At 39.2% G+C, this 22,931-nt stretch overlaps 1 protein-coding gene across 3 annotated transcripts in view; it reads left to right on the top strand.

Moving 5' to 3' along the window:
• LOC117345042 overlaps positions 1 to 22,029 on the top strand; it is a 95,285-nt gene extending 73,256 nt beyond the window's left edge. For all 3 annotated transcript variants that reach the window (XM_033907978.1, XM_033907979.1, XM_033907980.1), the window contains 7 exons: positions 12,653 to 12,900; positions 17,789 to 17,942; positions 18,115 to 18,253; positions 18,418 to 18,524; positions 19,409 to 19,513; positions 20,131 to 20,880; positions 21,100 to 22,029. In XM_033907978.1, the coding sequence (XP_033763869.1) occupies positions 12,653 to 12,900; positions 17,789 to 17,942; positions 18,115 to 18,253; positions 18,418 to 18,524; positions 19,409 to 19,513; positions 20,131 to 20,880; positions 21,100 to 21,153 (1,557 nt within the window). In that variant the 3' untranslated portion in view covers positions 21,154 to 22,029. The remainder of the gene's footprint in view (positions 1 to 12,652; positions 12,901 to 17,788; positions 17,943 to 18,114; positions 18,254 to 18,417; positions 18,525 to 19,408; positions 19,514 to 20,130; positions 20,881 to 21,099) is intronic.
• Positions 22,030 to 22,931: the final 902 nt, after the last annotated feature.

The raw sequence follows: 22,931 nt of genomic DNA, 5'->3' as shown, positions 1-22,931 counted from the left end.
TGGAGAACCGGATGTCTCCCTGTGGTTTGAAATGGGTGGTATATACATATGTAGGGTGGTATAGGGTGGTACGTATTACATACTGGATGTTGGCTGTACAAGGTTAAACCGACATGATCGTTAAATTATTTTATCATCATGGATTCAATAAAACGGAATTAGAGCGAAAATTTCCTTTCTGGCAAACAGGTAGATGGAATAAAAAGAAAGGAGATTCAATGTTATCCACGTTTCATACACGGATTTAAAACGACATGGTGCTTTAGTTAATTATTTCGTTGACTAATAGGAAGGCTAGAGAGGATATCCCCTCTTTAGAAGGCGCTGAGACGTGTAGACATACATATGATGTAGGGGGTATACATTGTCAGCATGATATCTCGGCGGACCGTGACAGGCACACAACTATATATGACAGCTACCTGTCCGCTCCTAGCTACAGTCAGCACTATACTTACATCAGGTTCCAGTGCGTGATAGACTTATATACATACAATTAATTAGTATTTTTCTCTAGCGTGAACCTTGCATCATTTTCTCATCAATAGCAATAGATGGTGATACGCTTTGGACACACTATACATCATCTGTGGAGACATCCGCGTCGACAGTTTAACGTACATGTGGTATGGGATGTACTGATTCGGTGTTGGCGTTAGTTATGTATCGGATGTGTTGGTTTCTTGGTGTTAATGACACACACATACAACTTCTATGACAACGACTGGAGCTACTGTACCTTATAAGGACTTGTGGTCACATGTAGTTGTGCTTTAGAAAAACGGTTGTCGAATCTTACTCGTGACCACTACAGGCGTGTTCGACACGTCAGACATCTCGGATTAGTTTTTACATACTCCTCTACTTGTGTTAGCTGTGATACATGTAAAAAGACGACACACCTACCGGGTCGTGTCCGGTCACCTTATTACGTACGCTGCACGTGCATGTATGGATAACATGTCGTGTTTCTGAAGCATTTCGATTGGTGCTGCACCTTATATAAGGTCACCCAGGTATAAGATCAGACTATATTTGGATGCTTTGTGATTTGACTTTTATTAACAAGAAGGTTTTTGCTCCGGGGAAAGTCGGTTTAAGGTGTTTCTATACACCTGTATATATACAGGAAAGTGGATTAGGCTAATGTCTGACAGGAGATTACTTTGTGGGCTTATCTCTTTGTAGGACAAACTGGAGAATCTTTATTACAAACCAGACACTGAGTAACTAACATGTCCGTTTTTATAGTCTACATGGTATAAAGACTGTGTGATAATGAGGAAATCCACAGTAAAAATAACCAAATAAAACACAATTATAGACTATCAGATATACCATTGATGGACATATAGATATTATCTACAATGTCGGGCATTCCCGCCATAAAGGAATAGGGCGACCTCTGCTGTCTGTTTAGGTCTCATCGTCCTGAACCTGGCATACGGAATTTATTGTACCCGATAAAAAAAAACCATTAAAAATCTGGTGTTCGGAGTTTGGACGGATTTACAGTTTCTGGTACTAGTATAGGAAGGTTATCAGGAACCCTAAAGTACAGATCGAGGATGGATTAGTTTCCTCCCGGACAGATTGTCACTGACCCTACCACCTGTGCGCGCGGATTAGACTGACCTTATGTAGATAGGTTGACCCGAGAGTTGTTGTGATTCCTCGCATAACACGGGCTTGCTATACCAGATAAACCTTTAATGAAAGGCTGCGATGTTTACGATGTCACAAACAGGCTGTAATCTGGCTATCAGCATTGTACTGTTTATTTTCGGGTTTCATTCGATTCCAATGCTTGTCACGTGACCATTCCGTATGTCTTTTTAACATGATTTCGCCACGGCCCTTATGTTTGAACTGGTACACTTATTTTTTAACCTGTGATTTAAACACCTCCAAATCAAATTTAATACTACTTGAGCTATTGCTTCGAGAAGGAGAGCAAACACGGAATGACAAATTACGAGGACGTCAAACACTTTGAAGATCCCGTTTTGTAATCTGTTCAGCGCTTATCGTTTTGTGGAGGAATGTATTTATTGTGTGTGTGATTTTATGAGTTTTCCTTGGAAATCTTTTGAACAACCTCAATATGTCTTTAATGAGAAGGCTTTCAGATGTGAATTTAACTTTTCGGAGAAGGAGTTCTTCCGCTTCTGTTCCAAGTGGCCGTCATACACCGGAAGTGGATGATGAAAAATGTGAAATCCGCAGTGAATGTGGTGACGTGCTTACACCACTTCCGCTCGCACGGAAATTAAATATGTCCCCAAGATGGAGCAGTGTCAAGGTGAGATTGAAATGTCTAAATGTCTAAATAGCTTCGTTGTAAAAAGTTATGCTACCATTTAATGTCGGAATGATGGCGTATAGAAACACAAATTTTGGCATATAATTTAGGCATCTTTTGTGACGCGTACACATTTTTTGTTACATATGCATATGTGATGGGTTTGCTCCTTGCGACGAAGTCGTAATTTGATTACACACACGTCACGATGCTCAATCGCTAGTTTTTCAGTTCTTAAAATTTTGTAACTGTTAGGGTGAAATTTATAAAATAATCTTCACGTGTACATATTACACGTATTGCTTTTCCAATGCCTTCGATGTAGGAGTAATACAGATAGTGGTTAAGAAAATCTCCTAACACAGGAATTTAATTAAATGTATTTCCCTATTTTCGTCAAGATATATCGGTGGACGTATACTAAATCGCAAAATTAATTGAATTTGGCTGTTTTGCGCGTGAGAGTACTTCTCACGTGATGTCTCTATACAAGGAAATGCTCTTGCACGTGTCCCTTATTTCTGGACAATGTGTTCAGAGGTCCTGTTATGTCATGGAACGTGAGTGTACATATATTTATATATGTATAGAACATATTTAGATCTGTCAATGACCTTTATGTTAAGTAAACAAAGTGTATTTGTCCAAGACAAGTGTCATAGGATTAACTTGTTTACAAATTAAATTCGGATGGATGCTTTTGAAAGATTGTTGCACGTGCAGTATCTGCTGTGATAGAGTGTGTGCAACATCTCTCAAAGGTCTTTCAACCAATAAACAGTGAAGCTACGTTTATTTCACACTTGTGTCGTGTTCTCTCGATTATTTGACGATTAGCCGATGAATAGACAGTTTTCACACTGTGGTACACAGTCAAAGTACTCACAATTTCAAGCTCGGTAAAGCTCCTAAGATCTATCACAAAACCTGTGCTATGATAGGTTACCCTCCAACAATGGGTATTACGGGTCGGAGTAGTATTATGGGATGTACACATTTTAATTGTGGTATTGTGGCCTTGTCGAGGACTTATCCTACATTTTTGGGATGGAGAGAGAGATTGTCGTAAGTGGAATCTTTTCATATCCGAGAAGATAATTCTCACGAACTAACTTAAAACCAGAATAATCTTCTCCAAGGCTAAAGCTTAAAGAGTGGGAAACGATTTGTATTGTATCATCAATGGTACCCACGAAAGGTCATTTCCCTAAGAATGGGAACTTAACCGAACAGTTATTGCTATTTTTGATGAGGAATTCTCACTTTAAGCGACACGTGTTATTTTCTTTGACGACAAAATAAATATAAGATAATCATGCTTTAGAGAATTAATTGTTTCGCTGACGACCGGTTTGTGTTCGGGGAGATTATACTGGAAGGTACATTCTGTCTCTACTTAGTGATCTGTCTCTTCGCTGGCATTTAGGTCACAATATCTGTTTGTTTAGGACACGGATAATCTAGTTAATCTACAACTCAAAACACGACCCCTGGTTTAATAGGTGTCTCTTGGCAGAAATATCTTACCTAAAGCATAATATCTCGTCAGAGTCGCGGACTTGAGGCTTGACCTCGATACATGCACTAAAGCATTGCTTGTAACCTTGGTCTTAAGTAATATATATATAAGAAAAACAATTTCGACACAGATCAATCGTGATAAAACAGAAATGCTTGTCGATTAAAGGCTTCCTAGTAGAGCTGGTCTTCACCACGAGAGTATATATACGTGCGGCCCTGATACTGTCAACTTATGTTGTAAACAAGGCCTAAGATGATAGATGACACTTAATGTCCAGTTCGTGTCGCTTATCAGCTGTTTACTGGTCATTTTTTGTCAAAGGTGTCCACAAATGTCATAGAAATTGACACAGGCACAGTTTTAATGAGCCGTAAACATTTCACTTGAAACGGACAACCGTATGTAAAAAAAAAAACATATTAGCTTACGAGCTTGGACACGGCATGATTGACTATCAATGTGTACCTACCTACACATGGCCTGAATTTCTCTGGTGTAACGGCCAACAGTCACGTCATTATTCCGTTTAATTGATCAAATATTTCGATAGATTAATTATATAAAAGTTTTGGATTTAGATCATTTTTAGCAGTACGCTCACACGTGGAATATCTCGACTATAAACTAATACTTTGAATGTCAAAATGTGAATTTTCGCCCAGCTTTCCATGGAGACGCTTAATGTTATTAAATTGATGAAAATAAACACGACATTCGTCGCTATAACTTTAGCGATGCTATGGTAATGTAATGTAATTTGAGTGTTGGAATGACGAGAGGCTCCGATGTTCTCTTTCACAAAGAATTCCCGAAATGCAATTTCCGGAAGTTGTTTGCGTTACATATGCCTGCCTACCCAAACTTGACCCTCCTGTTCTTATAATTAATTGAGTTATCTGTCTAGCCCGACGTTAGCGAGCAGAAAACGAGATTTAGAAGATATATTTATAACTCCGGGAACATACTTGGTTCGTCAAATTAATTGACACTCTCATTTTGTCAAGTTATTTCCTTCGTGAGAAAAAGGCCGCGGGGGCCTGTGCTACATCTACATACCCAGAATATTCTTATTGATAGCAGAATATTTGAATTTCGAAATAGTTCAACGCATATGAGCTATATCAAAGGAGAAGACACGGACTCTATGCTAAGTACACACATAATGATAAATTATACGGACCAAGGGGGTTAGGAATGTTTGCTAAGTTTCTGTGATAGTAGAAATGAGGCGTTTTGGTGTAAATATCGGTTTTAGTAAGTACAAAACAGCTCTGGGGCGATTTTCTACAATAGGACTTGATTTAGAAGATGTCCTACCTGCTTTATAATTTACGTCAAAGATTTTAACTTGGGGGGAAATTTATGATGTTTCCAGGCTTCATGTTGAGGACAATATTCCTGCTTCTGTCCTAACTCTCCAGACCTACACGAGAGTACAGGAATCTTCCAGTGAGTCATCATACGTGGTTGACACAGAAACCAATCCTTCGTCTCACGGAAACATTGTAATTGATCTTTTCTGACTTCTCTACATTTTGTGAAAAGGGATCTGTATATTTTTTACCTGGCGTGTTTCCAGTAGACGTATTTAGTTGTGGTGTAGATATTTACAAGTATATACTGTATACAGGTGTGTTTTTGTATATAAACAGGTGTGTTTTTTGTATATATACAGGTGTGTAATACATGTGTCGATTCCACTATCACACTCAATACCACAGCCCCACTTCATTTCCTTGTTGTTTTATTGTTGTTTTTTCAATTGTGGTTCTGCTTGCCACTTACAGAATTGAAAAAAAACACACGAGATGACATTTTTGTGTTTCTATAAAGTTAAGCTCGTTGACCTCGTTCACCGTCCCTTACACCTGTTCTTATATCTGACAAATTAACCGTAGTAGTTTATGACAACTGATATGTACATACTTCACGTAAGTTTGACCATAAAACTAGCGTGATGGGAATTCTCTAGAGATTTGTCAATTGGAGAAGTACGGGCGAGTTCGATTAGTGGTAATTCATCATGCTCGATTAGTGTGTCACTGACTTACAGGTATACATACATTATGTACATCCCATTGGACAGATACATGTGTCCCATGGCCCGGAATACACATAAAGACGATCATCACTATAGCTATAAACTTTATTTATTTTACAACAACTGCAAAATAAAGTTTTATAAACTTATATCAGTCACCTTTGATGACCCAGATAGAAGCGTGAGTGGTCTAACTGTGGAACCGGAGTTCCGGAAACCGGAGTACCCGAAACCGGAGTACCCGGAGAAAGCCCACGTGGTAAGGCACGTGAGCCAGTACCTTGTCACGTGAGCTTCCACTTTAACACACACCTAGAACGAGCTTTGCTCTTCATCGAACTACATTTAGTTTGGAAAGGAAATATTTATCATTGAGGCAAATGTTTCTTGTGAGCCAACATCTTTACGAGTAAGATATTCTCTTTATCTTTTTATGCAGTATAGTTTTTACTGGTATGTACGCGAGTATAATGTTTTGCAAAACGTTTTTCACTGATTTTATTTTCTAATTTTTGCTTACAAGTACTCGTTAATTCGTTATACAACGTATAAAAAGACCTGCCATGTTGATGTATTTTGACAATGACCAGTAATAATACAGCTGGCGCGCCTCCTCGGTACAATATGAGGAATGCACAATCAAAATATAGACTCCTCGGCTCTCCGATTCAATCTTAGCAGTGACCAATCAAAATATAGACTCCTCGGCTCTCCGATTCAATCTTAGCAGTGACCAATCAAAATATAGACTCCTCGGCTCTCCGATTCAATATTAGCAGTGACCAATCAAAATATAGACTCCTCGACTCTCCGATTCAATCTTAGCAGTGACCAATCAAAATATAGACTCCTCGACTCTCCGATTTAATCCTAGCAGTGACCAATCAAAATACAACATTTGTATATACAAAAAAAGATGTACCATTATAGACACACGAAGACCATCGCAGTAGTTTGATTTCATGTCGAAGGTTATGTATACATATTTGGTGGTACGATAGAAAGACCAATAACAATGCAGACTACCTGTCTCATAATGGACACACGCACTGACAAATTTAATGACATGCATTCGTGTCGAAAATTGCGACATACCTAATTGGTGTTACCATAAAATGGACGATTTTTCCATATGACATTAGCTATGGTGAGCCAAGTCAAAGGCTTCCACCCACAAAGAGTTACAAAAATCACATTTAAAGTCAAAATACTGTTGAAATATCAGTACATATGACTACCCAATGTTACACACAATACGTTTGGAGTTCCTTATCATGATATGATGATAGGAGTATATTGACCTGGCAAGACATGCAAGTCGTAATTCGATTGTGTTGATCTTTTGATGTATGGAATCACTTATTATCATACAAGGGAAGTAGTGGTATGGGATGATGAGGAGAGAGGTGTGATATATTTATTAAGTGTCTGAACGTCTATTTTTTACCTTTCCTACCCGTGATTACCTCCCCTGTCGTGTTAAAGTTGAAATAAAACACTCGAGTATAGCGGCCCATTGTGGACCTTGTGGAGATTCCAACCATACCAGGATGTAAGGTAACACCGTAACAACCCCAGACAACAAAGGCCCGATTGTCTTTATAGTCGAAAAGAAAGTTAGCATTTTCTTACGCGGTAGATCCTTAGATTACAATGGTATTGTATTTTAACGACAATGAAACTCGAAACGTTTACTTGGAAGAAATTACCTCGCACTGCAATAGGAAGGGTAAAATTAAATAGGGAGCGGGTAGTTAACAGGGGATGAGAGGTAAAACCTAATATTTTATACCGGAAGTGCAAGACTGAACAAACACACCTGGTCAAAAAGATGGGTACATCTCACTTCAATATTCCAGAAGAATAAGTGTCGTTCCGGAATTGTAGATGGTAAATGTTGGGATACGATTATATCGATAGGAATATTTGATAAATGACAACGTGGTCTTCAATCGAATCTCTCTAAAAGACATTTATCAGACTGTCACACGTTAGAAAGTGGGATACTTAAACAAACGTACGACTCAAGTTGACTTTGATTACAATAACGATACCGGAAGTTGCTATGATCATTGCTGACGATACCGGAAGTTACTATGATCATGCTGACGATACCGGAAGTTCCTATGATCATGCTGACGATACCGGAAGTTCCTATGATCATGCTGACGATACCGGAAGTCATTCTAAGTTTGTCAGTGGCAAGGCGGGAATAATTTGTGATGTATACAAATATCCAGGTCAGCACGAGCTATATGATACATGAGGTTCAGACATTACCCTAGATCCTACCCACGATACACAAGTCGCATTCTCTCACGGCCGATAGCGTGACAGCTACCCCACTCGTACTATATGATATGCGAAGAGAGATATTCGCGAGTTGTTTATGGCGCGGACAATGTTTGTGGAATACGCTCACGAGACAATTTGACACCGTACTGGGTCATAGAGTGTCATACCATTCACTATAGGTATGCGATATCATTCCTTGTTGTATCCGGTATTTTTAGTACCGAATGAAACCAATATCATACAATGAAAGTCGAGTACGAATTCTGGACGGTTCCAGATAAGCTGTCATTGAATGACAAACGTTCATATATAATGTATAAAACGGTTCTGTATTTCATACCGAGGCTACAGTCGAACTTCCGTATCTCGAAGTCAGTGGGGTCATAGAATGAGTATTCGAGATAACTAGGCAGAGTCTTCGTACATGTAACTAGGCAGAGTCTTCGAATTATTAAAGTTCGAGTTTACAAATATATCGATTATACATGAATACCGCAAACTAATCGTCAACATGGTTCCACTTTCAACAGCGAGATAATGTTTAATTTACAATGTGTAACATATTTCAATGTCATTGATTCCAAAAACGACTGCCCTTGTCACTTTTTTCAAACATACATTTTACTGAGTTTTTGTGCGTACAGCTCCCTGTGTACGATGTAGTCTTAGGAACATGGTGGATGCCATACCTGACCGTGTGAGAACTGCCTGCCGCTTGTCTGTCTACAGAGTCGTTCGAGGGGAAATGATTATAAATAAATTCAATCAGATCAAAAATCTGATTATTCCAGTCCTCATGTCGGTTCTTTCTGAATTTTATCGCCACATTACAGATATGTCGTTTGTTTTTGAACGAAAGCAATATGGCACTGGTTTCAGATAAATGAAATCCGAGCAGATATGATATCTTATCGGCATGAACAGGAAAAAAACGAAACGAAATTCAGTTAACATGTAGCACGCCCTTGACTGAGATATCTATCGCACGTTACGGGAACTGAAATCACTATGCACGAGACTTGTTTCCTTCCAATGCGGGTTAATTCTGTGCTCACACAATTTCTGTTGGCATTGACGTCGCTGGTGTTTTCCGAGATTTGAGACAATGACGTCACATTTAGCCTCGTTATCGTTCTTTTCAGCCATTGTTTTCGGCGTTTAGTCTGACGTCATATTAAATACCGTACAGTCTCCCTGTTGACCGTCTACTTACCATAGTCAGGTGTTCAGGTCCTTCAGTGACTTTGAGGTGCCGCGGATCCCTTACTAGGACCAATAAAGCTTGTCGTGGTCGTCATAAAAAGGCAGTAAAATAGAGATTTATACGAAAACCATCCCGACTTTATGAAATTTAAATTGCCCGACATGTGGTGAGGGATGATTAGCATGCTAGCGGATTGAAAGGGCCACCATGAATAAGGTCTAGTTGCGGCCATTCCCTGTTTCTGTATCCGCGTGATCCTTGATATTACGTCACACAGGTGTGTTTATCCCGTCCACAGTTAACGAGACGATGTTTTTTTTTTGTATTTGAGGACACACTATCTGCCGTGGAATGATTATAATTTTTGTTCATTTTTGTTATTTAAATGATATGTAGGTAATTTGAACTATTTTTCGTATTTATCAGTGCTGCGTGCTGAATTAATTAAGTGAACTCTATGTTATTTCAACCTGTTTCTGTATCACGGTAAAAATACAAATTTCCTGTATTCTTAAATGAAATTACTGCATGTATATGTGTGATTGAACTAGATATCTGTTTGTATCAGTCTGTGCTTTGTGCTACCTGTGTATGTTCTAAATTGATCTGAAGCTGACATGTAACAGGTGGACACAATATACTGTTATATTTATGAATTTCTGTTCGTCAGAAACAGCTACAGATGTGTATTTTGTCGTAGGTAGTGATTCAGTCCCCATACTGATCTGATACATAATTACAGAGAGTAAAACGGAGGAACATAATTCGCTGGCAGATGGGCGTGGTAATGGAAAGCCATAGTTAGCTTGAGTACCTCCAAAATACATTTACATCTTGTATCCTGTTTGAGACATCGCACAGGCATGTTCATCAGTTAGCTTTCAAAAATCTATTTTTACTAGTTGAAAAGAAAGAATCTACAAGTTTCGCGAAGTTTTGTGTAAATGGAAGGTAGGGTTGAGATAAATGTCGTATTTAAGCTGTCTGTAGGCACGTGGTCGTCCTCATTATCCACAGAATGTAAGGCTGTAATGGGGGGGCTATTTTTATTCCAGGGGCTGGCTCATTTTAAATCTAATTATTCCCGAAGCTTCTTGTAGCCTATATCGTGTGTATGGCATTAGATGGAAAATATCTATACTTGAATAATTAACAAAAAAGTCGGACTCCTCGCTTTCAGGCTGGTTTTCATTTCCATCCAGTAAACTTCATAGAGCTGAAACAGTGACAATTTTAAGAAGCCTTAAGTTACGGCTTTAAGATATAAATGTCTCTCAATGTTGTGGTTATGATGGTTGAATGCTACACAGAAACACCAGCTGTTACTGACACGCGTCATACACAGAAAAATACATGTATACTCCTATTTTATTTTCGTTGTCACGTGTTCACTGTTTATAGTTGCTGAAACTGGATAAATGAGTTTGACCCGTGTCTCCATATTGTCTGTGTCACGTCAGTAATAATCACATTTCACGTGCAAAATACCGAAATATGATAGAAAAGACGTGTCTTTTAAAGACGTGTGAATGTCTTTTAGAGATATATGAAGACGTTTGTGTTAACATGGTTTAACTAAAAGTCCCTCCGGTAATATGAAGTGTACGATAGTAGGTGATAACGGGCCGAGACACGCCAGCTGTGGAAACTGGCGGGGCTGCACGCGGGGTGGAGGAGGGAACATGGTAGCACAATCTAGAGGTCGCCCCGACACTTCAATATATCACGCTGTGTACTCACGTCCAGACATCAGTGCGCGTGCTTTACGCGTCCATGTCTTGTTGAACGTGTAACAATGTTCATTAACTCCGCATCGTCAGGAAGGTTAACAGTTCTGAGCAAGCTGGATTTATTAGACTAGTTTGTTTTACAGTGAGCTACCTCCAAAAGTGTTATACAAATGTAATGTTAATGTGACAGGACAGAACTCCGTCATTGAGTGGCGCATTGCCAGGTACAGAAATTTACATAATATTTCTATTGTTATTATTTAAGCGAATGTTGGTTTAACAGATATAGGATCTAAGAATACATTTTAATATTTTGATTGATTTGAACAGATGAACTATAGATTCAGAGAGTGTTGCTTTGCCGAGTACACATTATGTACAAATGTACGCAATAATTTATCCTAATTCATATTGGTTAAATCATTAATAAGATTTCCTTAGGCGTTACCCCTAACAACAATGGACGTGCATCGAAGTTCATTTAAGGTAGTATCAACCATAAAACTACAAAACAGCAAAACAAATGTTTGGGATTTCCTGCACATGAAGTAGTACTGTCTTGATGTTGTCAAACACGTGTAGAAGTTCCGGAATTGTCCCTGGCAAGACCTACACGAGCAGTTCTTTAGATTACCACATGCATAACGAATTTCTTGATGTGGCCATCCACATTCTATGAAACTATTTAGATTTTAGAACTCGTGCCGAAACTTTGATTTTATCAACTTTCTAGAGTTTCGTTGACGTTTCTGTTGTGTAAAATTTATTTGCACGTCTTTATTACAATAATGAAAGGCGCCTATTTGGTTACACGTCTTTATTACAATAATGAAAGGCGCCTATTTGGTTACACGTGAACGATTTCTACATACCTGAATGAGTGATACAGTTACTTACATATGTAAACTGTTTGTGTTGGTGACTCAACCATTAGTTGTAAGTCCACAGTCGGCTTTCCCCCCTCCCTTCATGTTTACATATGCAATGTGCACGTTATCAGATATGTAGGGCAGGGAGTAGACCGACTCTGATCATTGGGTGGAGTTTTATTGGAGTAGGGAACATACACGCTCCCCAAACATAGAGGATGGTATTTATGTACAGTAACAGCGATCATGCAGACTGTACCGGAGTCATTTTGTGGCGGAGATATTGACTTTTTGATACATACAAATGTCTAATGGAGCATGATCAGTTTATCCACGGTCTGGAGAACGACATCGTGTAAGCACTTCAACAAAGCTCCATATATACAATAAATGTATACTTTATATGTTTAACACGGAGCACTTTAGCAACCGCGTCTTATTTACAATCAGGATATGAACTCTTTAAGTTGTGGAGAGGCCTATTAGACAAAATATTCGCGTGGAGAGATACGCAGTGGATATTTGACTTAATATACATCTTTCAATACTTGGATTTAGACATGTTCGGAACACGGTTTGTTAGCGTATATTGGTAATTATGTAGAAAAAGGTGATTTTCGGCGGCAGAATTTTTGTCCCTTTCAAAGTCATTATATTTATTAAGTTCTTGGATTTTTGTGTTTTTTCAGACAAACTCACGCAACCTTAGAAGAACAAAATCTGTAAACGTTACGCCATCATCTACTTCCGCTTCCGCTCCTGGAAACAAAGCTATCGCCATGGCTACGAAGGTGGATAACTCACCTGAAGCATCTCCAGCATCTCGGCGGAAGAAGCACAAAGCTCTGTTGGTAAAGAAAATAGCTGCAAAAGATATTGAGGACCCAACCTTCACCGGATACATGGAAAGGAAGAATATAAGCGAACAATGGCTCAGGTAAGCAAAAGTATACTTACCTATTTATATAATACGGCGACGTGCACTACCGTCGTTCTGAAATGAGGGCTAGATGTGCAAAACCGATTGGTCTTGTCACTTATAAAATAGTATCATGACGTCATTATAACATACGTGACATCACGCTTTGATCTCCGTAGTGAAAAGTTTGTGTCCCGTGATCATGGCTTCATCGAGAAGCGAAATTCATTTGTAAGCGTTTTTCTCGAATCATATGATAAATAGAATGTAACACTCGTGTTGGTATAATAATTATTGAACTCGTTTATCTACTTCAAATGAAAACTAACCCAAAACTCGTTTCATATATTATTCACAAAATTGTTCAATAAATTCCATATTACATGAACAGTTGTATTTGATCGTCCTTGTGATAGATAGTACGTGCATTTTTTTTTTATTCATTTCAAAGGGTAAGAACTGAACAAATGGTTATTTTCTCTCTCTTTCTGTGTACATAGTACAGAGGTTTGCAAAGAGCTTTTTCTTATATGGATAATTAAATAAAATGGAAATTATTTGTAAGAAAAAATACATGTGGTCCGTGTTATCACATGTTCATTTAGTACCACATACCCCCTCTCCCGGGGCTCACTGGTCACTTTAGTACCCCGTCCCCCACCACACCACATCACCCCACCCCCTCCCTCCCTCGGGATTCCTTTCTCACTTTAGTACCTCGTTAACCACCACATCACTTCCTCCCCCGGGGTTCCTCTGTCACATTAGTACCCCGTCCCCCACCACACCACATCACCCCACCCCCTCCCTCCCTCGGGATTCCTTTCTCACTTTAGTACCTCGTTAACCACCACATCACTTCCTCCCCCGGGGTTCCTCTGTCACTTTAGTACCCCGTCCCCCACCACAGTACCCCTCCTTCCCCGGACCTTCCCAACAATGTCCGTCGTACACATGTATCGCCCGTGACCCCTTGCCCCATGACTGTGGCAAATATACGACTATGATATTTAATATAGTACAGAACGCGTTATTGATCATAAACATGAGTCATATTTAAAGCTGTTTACATCTGTTTTACATAGGTGTATATATGTACATGTAGAGAGTTACATTTGGATAAATCAGTGATTTGGTATCAAAAGGGTCCCAATAGGAGAGGTTTTCATGGCCTATATGAGGTATTTTTCATTTATTGAATGGGTGTTATGAGGGTCCCCATAGGAGAGGTTTATGCTGTCAATAAACGTGTTCTAAAGGTCCCCACAGGAGAGGTGACTGTCAGTGAATGTGTTATGAGGGTCTCCATAGGAGAGGTTGTGACAGTCAATGAATGTGTTATGAGGGTCTCCATAGGATAGCTTGTGGCTGTCAGTTATGGGTGTTATGAGGGTCCCGATGGGAGAGGATGTGACTGCCAGTGATGGATGTCATGATGGTCCCCATAAGAGAGGTTGTGACAGTCGTTGAATGTGTTATGAGGGTCTCCATAGGAGAGGTTGTGACAGTCGGTGAATGTGTTATGAGGGTCTCTATAGGAGAGGTTGTGGCTGTCAATGAATGTGTTATGAGGGTCTCCATAGGAGAGGTTGTGACTGTCAATGAATGTGTTATGAGGGTATCCATAGGAGAGGTTGTGACTGTCAATGAATGTGTTATGAGGGTCTCCATAGGAGAGGTTGTGGCTGTCAGTTACGGGTGTTATGAGGGTCCCCATAGGAGAGGCTGTGGCTGTCAGTTACGGGTGTTATGAGGGTCCCGATGGGAGAGGATGTGACTGTCAGTGATGGATGTTATGAGGGTCCCCATAAGAGAGGTTGTGACAGTCGTTGAATGTGTTATGAGGGTCTCCATAGGAGAGGTTGTGGCTGTCAATGCATGTGTTATGAGGATCTCCATAGGAGAGGTTGTGACTGTCAATGAATGTGTTATGAGGGTCTCAATAGGAGAGGTTGTGACTGTCAGTGAATGTGTTATGAGGGTCCCCATAGGAGAGGCTGTGGCTGTCAGTTACGGGTGTTATGAGGGTCCCCATAGGAGAGGTGACTGTCAGTGAATGTGTTATGAGGGTCCCCATAGGAGAGGTTGTGGCTGTCAGTGAATGTGTTATGAGGGTCCTCATAGGAGAGGTGACTGTCAGTGAATGTGTTATGAGGGTCTCCATAGGAGAGGGACTGTCAGTGAATGTGTTATGAGGGTCTCCATAGGAGAGGTGACTGTCAGTGAATGTGTTATGAGGGTCTCCATAGGAGAGGTGACTGTCAGTGAATGTGTTATGAGGGTCCCGATGGGAGAGGCTGTGACAGTCGTTGAATGTGTTATGAGGGTCCCCATAGGAGAGGTTGTGACTGTCAGTTATGGGTGACATGGGGGTCCCGATCGGAGAAGTTGTAAATGTCAGTTATGGGTGTTTGGTGGCTTAGATTGCAGAGGTTGTGACTGGTTGTTATGAGGGTCTAGATTGGAAATAGTGTAAATAACTGTGTCTGTTGTGGGATATCAGACTTTCTAAGGGTTCGCCAAACTTACAACAGGTATAATAAATAGGTCTACAAAAGGAAATGGACCGTATCTACCGCTGTGATATCAGAAGTTGACCAATCACATCACAGATAAGAAATAACGTTGACCAATCACATCACAGATAAGAAATAACCAAATATGTGTTGATCCAACATACGTATTGCATGTGTTTCTTTTCTAAAGGTGTCTCATTTTCAAATTTTGTCATTTTTCCAAAAAAATATGGGTAGGGTTTTTATAAACACAGTGGGCTTATGTATTCAAGTTTTGTTCATTAAAAGAGGGAGGTTTATTGGCAAACCCTGGACCGACGTGATACAAATCTGGCCCGATACAGTTCACTATCAAGGTGTAAGATGTTACAAGCACCCGCGCCAAACCCTTCCAGTACATTGACGTCGGCTTATAGAAGTTGGTTGTGTTTTGTGTAAATGTTTGAAAGTTTTGATTTACCAATTTGTTAGAATCACGAACAGCAAATAAGTTTTAATGTTTATATCTCGCGTATCTTTAAAGATAATTAAAGCTGCAGATAAAATAAAGATTTATGAAGTGAAAGTCTCTCAAATGTTATATTAGCCCAGCTGAACCAACATGACATAACAGACGATGGAGTTGGTTACAATTCCTCTATTGTGTAGTCTTAGGAACAGCTTAACAAAATCAACATTACCGGCCCCGATACCGCATGACGCCGCCTCTGAAGCAAATAAGACTTCATATTTCTGTAACTGGTTCTACCGTATTTCATTAATGTTTTGGGTTTTTTTTCTCTCTAAGGGTTGTAATATATTTAAAATTGATTGGTTAGGGAATGCGAAATTCTCCTTCAATTTTGACACATTTTGTTTAATTTTCTCCAAGAAACTTGGCCCGTGACCAATAAATGAATAACAACGGATACAACATGTATCCCTACATGAGAAAGGGCCAAATGTACCCACAGATGAGGTCGTTAGCATGATATGTACCGAGATCAGAGGGGTACGGAAACAGCCAGATGTGTGGGTGGGAGTAATGACCTCGTCTGGTGGCTATCAGTACGACTGACCCGTACTACCAATGGTAGGCGCGCGGGTCAAACAAAATCAACCTAGCTAATGGTACACTAACGTAATTACGTTGAGTGGATGACGTACTTGAATGTTTCCCACCCTTCTTTTTTGGTTTTCCTGTTTACATATTTCAGCCATTTAAAGTTCACGCTTTCTAATAACACACACATATATAGTGTAATTCCTCGGTGTTTGCGAGGAAATAAAAAGGCAAGCTGTAAAAATATGTGTGGTGAATTGTATTTTACATGTAAAATAGCAAGGATAAAAACAAGATCTGTCGATTGGCACCCTTGCAATTACATGTATCATATTAATCGATTTCTCTATATTTTTCATCGGACATCAAAACCAAACTAAATCTGTTTTTAATTTGAGAATTTGTTTTACAGATAGCATCACTACCGTAAACCAAATCTTCCAATTATACAAAATAGAAAGTAAGGGTGGTGTTAGCATTCTCACATTCTTCCTGATAAAATCACCGAGATATCATCAAAGGTGGTGTAGGCCTTGTTTGCGGTGAACCGGATCTGTATAGAGATAAGGGTTTTAAAATTAGACTGCAATGCAGGATGGATAAAACGTTTGTAAAGGATACATAAACGCACGTGTCGTTATCAGATCACGAACAACAGTAACAAATTGGTAGTTACAACGATCGTGTCGAAATCTGCCGCCCATCAGTTGTACAAATGACGTATTTATATTTCGTAGCTAGTCTATTATATTTAATGTACGGTTAGTATAAACGCTATCTTACAATGGATGTTGTTTCCATTGTTATCGGACCTGTACCTTTTATCTACCTTGTACTTCCTCCCGTATCCCGTCACATACTCAGAACTCGATTATCTAACTAAATATTTCCTCTGTGTTTTAAATATATGTATCCTCAATCTCTTTTCTACTCTTCGTTTCCTCTCGCCATGTTTGCGGTGTTCAGGGTCATTTTAGGCGGATTTTCCTCGTAGTAGCTGGTGACAAGCTCACTTACCGACAAACGGGAGCTCTTCATATTCTATCCAGAGCAATTAGGGTAAACTGTCTTTTTGGAGCGGAGTCTCTTCATGATAGCTGGTAGCTAGTGTTTCCTCAATTATACTTATATCGCTTACTTATTCCTCTGAAGATAGACTTTAGAATGGCAATTGGCATTCGCATATCTATGTTCCATAACACTCAGTTATATAATGCATATTATCTGTATACAAACAAAATTCTTTCAAATAATAGCCGCCAGCTGTTCACGAGGATCTTCTAAGACCACACCTGTCTCTCATTTAAAATCTAATTCCTTTATATGTATTTTGTTTATCGTTGTACAGGTACTGGTTCGTCCTCAAGGGTTCCTCCTTGTTCTGTTACCTTACTCCGGACGATTCGATTACTGTGGATCTTTTGGATGTCCGCGGATACCGTGGCGAGTGTCTTGTCGACAGGTTCAGAGGAAAACGCTTCGTCCTCCATCTAACGCACGAGGTTTGTACACGTGCATGTGCAGGAAACGCTCATGTTTATAAACACAACACCTAACAATTATTTTATATACTTAATTACTTTTAATAAGTTGATAATTTGCCTATTGTGGTCAGCATGAATGACAATATAAAAGAACAGAGAGGACTAACGTAAATGGTTTGCTTACTTTTAGGAATACGTGTCGGTACATTTGTCCGTTGACAGCCGGGACGACATGGAAGAATGGAGGGTAGCTATACAGGATGCAGCGGGGGATTCCCCTAGTCGACAGGCTGAGACGTCAGAAACAGTAGTCGTGGACCCCCAAACAGGTCGTTATACTTACTGATCAACAATAATATGTCTTAAATTCTGCTTAAATATATTTACTAATAGACTATGTCTGTGTACTATTTTCAAGCTCTTTTCATACCACCTCAGTAGTTGGTAATGTATTCTTGAATATCTTTCATGAATTATAAATTACTTCCTCCAGATGGTGCAACATACGAAGATAAATGCGTGTCAGTGAAGAAGAAGCTTTTGAATGAGATGCTACGTCAGAAACACGAGCTTGAACGGAAGCAGGCTGCTCGGCAACGGGTAAATACTAACCGTCAACCGTAACGTTAACAGGGGCGTGGCTCCTAAGTTTTTGCCAGAATCGCTCCACTAAACTCTTATATTAGATTATCTCCCCCTAGTTGGATCCTTAAGACCAAAATCATAGATCTCAATTTTATTTATAATTTTAATATTCTAAAGACAGCTGACCAGTCTAAGCTGGATGGTATTTGATGTATACGCAATGGTGACCAGACCATGCGAGCATTATAGGAGGTTCTGGGGGCATCCGAAACATTCTGATATTTGTACTTCAAATGGTCCATTTTGTCATATTTAAACTATTTGAATACCAGACACGACAACATTATCCTGATAAGTGTCAATACTAATGCATACACGTAAAACTGGTCAGTAAGTTTGAAGACACAAAAGGTTTAAAGTGTTGTATTCAGAACAAACGTCAAATGTTAATATTCCTTGACTTAAATACATATAAATATACAATGTATATATATATATACGGGCTTATGGTCGTACATGGCAGCTACGCGCCTGAGGTGTCTGTAGTAAACTGTGTGTAGGACGGGATGATTCATAACTGATGTGATTTCTGTTGTTATTGATTTATTTGCAGTAAAATTGATGATAGTTATTTCTTGGAAATTTAAGGAGCAGTTAAAGGAAAATAATTTTATAAGTGAATATTAACATCCAGCACGTACTGATGTATCTTTTGTAAGCGTCTTTAAAATTATGCAGTATTTGTAATTAATACCGCTAATATCGGTGGACTTGTGTCCTATAAATTACGCTAATATCGTTGGAGTTGTCCCCCTTGATGTTGTACTAACTGGGTTTACCGCCAACATAACTCCCCTATTGCTTGGATTTATTTTACTGAGATTTATTTCTCCTTCCAGCGTTCTCGAGGAGTAGAGTCGTCCAACAAAGACCTGAGCTCAGTGGAGAAACAAATCACGTACGCAACACACATCCGTCAGAGACGGCTGTCTACTCAGATCAAGGTAAATACGGGGAAGACTTAACACTTATCATACTGGGCGTGCACACGTGTTTAATACCAGGGGAAGAGGGTGTGCACACGTGTTTAATACCAGGGGAAGGATTAACACTGATCATACTGGGCTTGTACACGTGTTTAACAACATAATATAGTAAATATGTTTGTGTTATTGTTTGGCTAGACTGGTGTGGGATGGGCTATATGTTTCCCTCTCCGTCTGTCTTGTTCGTCCGTCCGTATGAACGTAACACCAAAAATACTTTTTATATTAGCAGCGTTATTTATCAAAATATACTTGAGTATATGTTGTATTATATGTACCTGTATGTAGGCCCTGGTTGTGTACCGTAACGATGCTGTTTAGTGTGGTGTATTTTTCCTACATATATAAAAACTATATTTATGTTTATGTATTAGAAGTTACTAGAAAACTTGTCAACAACCATTCTAATCACGGTATTACGATCAGAGTTCCTCATTAATAACTATATCATATAAATACATGTGTATTTAGAACAAAAATTAAAATGACTTTAGGTGAGAGTAAAGTAAGGTACTTAACTGAATCTATATTTCCTTATTATCTCATTGTTTATTTTTATTGTTTGTTTATGTTAGATGGAAACAATCACAAAACAGCTACAAAGCCAGTCAACCTCCAACAAGCGCTTTCCATTTAGTTTTGGGGGCAAGAAGAAGAATAATAACCAAGAACATTTGAAAGGCCAGCTAGAGGAATTAAACAACAAACTACAACAAATCGACCTTGACCTTACCTCGCATATTAACAAAACCACGTCCAATTCGGACTTACTTGATATGAACCAAAACCGGAAGTCCAATGGTAATGGCGTACACGAGCCTGAATCACGTGTCAGTGATGATGTCACATCCGGTGCCAGATTACCAACCGGAAACAGCAATATAACAAAAGATGACACTGATATGAATAAGACAAATACTTTGAAAAACAGTGTTCAAAAACTAGCTCAGAAGACATTTTCTAGATCTGTGAAATCGAAAAAATCAAAGCGCTCTGGTGACGGTGATTCTCCAATAACGAACGGGTACCTGTCAGACTCGATGGTGATAGATAGGCATCGCCATGGCCTCGAAAATGGAGACATTTCCAATGAATACGACTCGGAGGACGGGACGGACACTCAAAAGGCGGACAGTCTGACGGACCTGACCACAACCACCTCTAACATAAGTGACGATACTGTGTTCGATAACAAGTCAGAATCAGGTGGTACAAAGTTCAAATCCAGGAAAAGCAATTCTTCATACTCATCTAATTCATCTACACATTCACAGTCATCGACTCCGAGAAAGGAGGTGGACCCAAGCATCATGGCAGAAATAGACGTAAGTAAAAGTACCCTACTTCTATTAAACACATATATGTACTTCCGGTTTGTACTGTTACTACTAGATTATTGTTCTAATTATGCCACTATGCTCGACTAAGTTATACATACACAAGTCATCGAAATAGAGTTTTAACATGTTTAGGGAGTGAAAACAATCATATGCATAAATGTATACTGATTATTGAATTTTAAATGTTGGTTTTATCGTTTTCAGGCATTTGAGGATTTCACGAAACAAATTCTTGGCACGAAAACGGTTATGTCTTGAAAACAGCAGCGTTTCTATCCTTGATAGGACAATACTCTTACTTGATCCTTATGGACTGGTTACTGCGTGTATGTAAGAATGTCGATCGGTCTCAACGATACCCTCCGCCATCTTGGATTTATCCTCAATTGTGAACGAAGACATGACATATTCACCAGCAGTTTTCCTTGGTTATATGGACAGGTGGCATTCAACGTCACGTGAACGCCATGGCCTATGCCATTATGATGGTGTATGTGGGTGCAATTTTATCTTCGGACGCCATTCCTAAAATGTACACTTACGATTCCTGGTTATCGAGAATGGTGATACTGACGTTATACGCGTGAAACTTAAAGACAATCACACCAAAAACGGAAGTCGTGTTTGTGTTCAAATCTACCAAAGAATCTCGGCACACACTCGATCTGAGCCTCCAGACAATTTACGTCAGATGATGTCGCCGGGTCCTAACTACACCTTACAATGCTTGTGAGCTAATGCGGCAGTTACGTCCCTTTATATGTTTTATTGTCATTAGTTAACTAGCCGAGTTGCTATGGTTACCGATGTGTAAAGTTGAACTCTCTAGAAGCGGAGGAGCGTTATACATTTTGGTGGCTTGTGTCCTTCAACTGAACGGTTTTTGTCCTGCTTTCATCGGCAATTAAGCAACGATATTGACGATTATAACCGGCCAGTTGTATGGTCACAAAATAAAGTGTGGCTACTGAGGCTTTGCTTTAAGTCAATGACTGGGAGGACAGGCAAAACGTGCAATGTAAATTCTACTGCAGGCTTTATCAATATATAATTAAATTTTGATAATGAATGGACAATGTGTTTGAACACAAATAAACAAATGATTATCGAAAATAAAATATATACATGCATAAATTCATGTTGGTGGTTATTTTTAAGTACATAAGCAATAGTGAAGCATATAACGCGTACTGAAATTTTCTAGAACAAAACTGAAATACAAAAATGTACATTGGATGGAAGGGAGAAAACTATATTTTCAGTCCACTTCGCTTTCACTTCAATTTCCATTCATAAAGGGGTACATACTAGACATAACGCGATGTGGTTCTTTAGAGTACATTGTAGTATAGAGTTCGTGCTAAAATTGGTCACATAAGAGATAGTGTTAAATAAGAGGATGTTAATGGAATAATACTGAAAGTTGTTTTTAATTGATAAAAAGACACACAAAAATAACAATACATGACACCAGTTTCATCTACGTTCCTTAAAGCTGACAGTGCAAGTTAAAAAGCATCTAATTGAGATTTAAAAAAAATACATGTACAGATTTCCAAAAATCGTTTCCGAGACATTCCCCAGTTATGGTAGTGTCGTATCGAAGGACGGGCAGACATTTTTCTTTTTTGTTATGCGTGGATACAACCAAACCGCCGCTGCTATAAAAAGAACGTGCTTCGTCACACTCGCATTCACTCTAACCTCAGGTGTTCACGGTGGCACACCTGTATCACCTACACTACATCTGTACATCACGTGACCTACAACTGTATTCGCGAACGACACCAAACAGACGAAGCACTTACCTGTAACCTGAGCAGAAAGATGGTCAGTGTCTCTCAGTTTATCTTTCAAATCTTGTTCAAAATAAAATCTCCAAATAAATGCTGAGATGCATAACGAATTAATCCGAAATACTCTATCCATTTTCTCACGTGTTTTTCGTGGGTGCAGCCATTTCGATAACAAGTAAACAGTCCGAGGAGTTCCAATTTTTACTCGCATCTACACTAGCACTCGGAACTCCTCGGATG

This window comes from Pecten maximus, chromosome 16 (genome assembly GCF_902652985.1).
Source record: "Pecten maximus chromosome 16, xPecMax1.1, whole genome shotgun sequence".
Classification (NCBI taxonomy): domain Eukaryota; kingdom Metazoa; phylum Mollusca; class Bivalvia; order Pectinida; family Pectinidae; genus Pecten; species Pecten maximus.
This window is presented reverse-complemented; position numbering and strand designations above follow the sequence as displayed.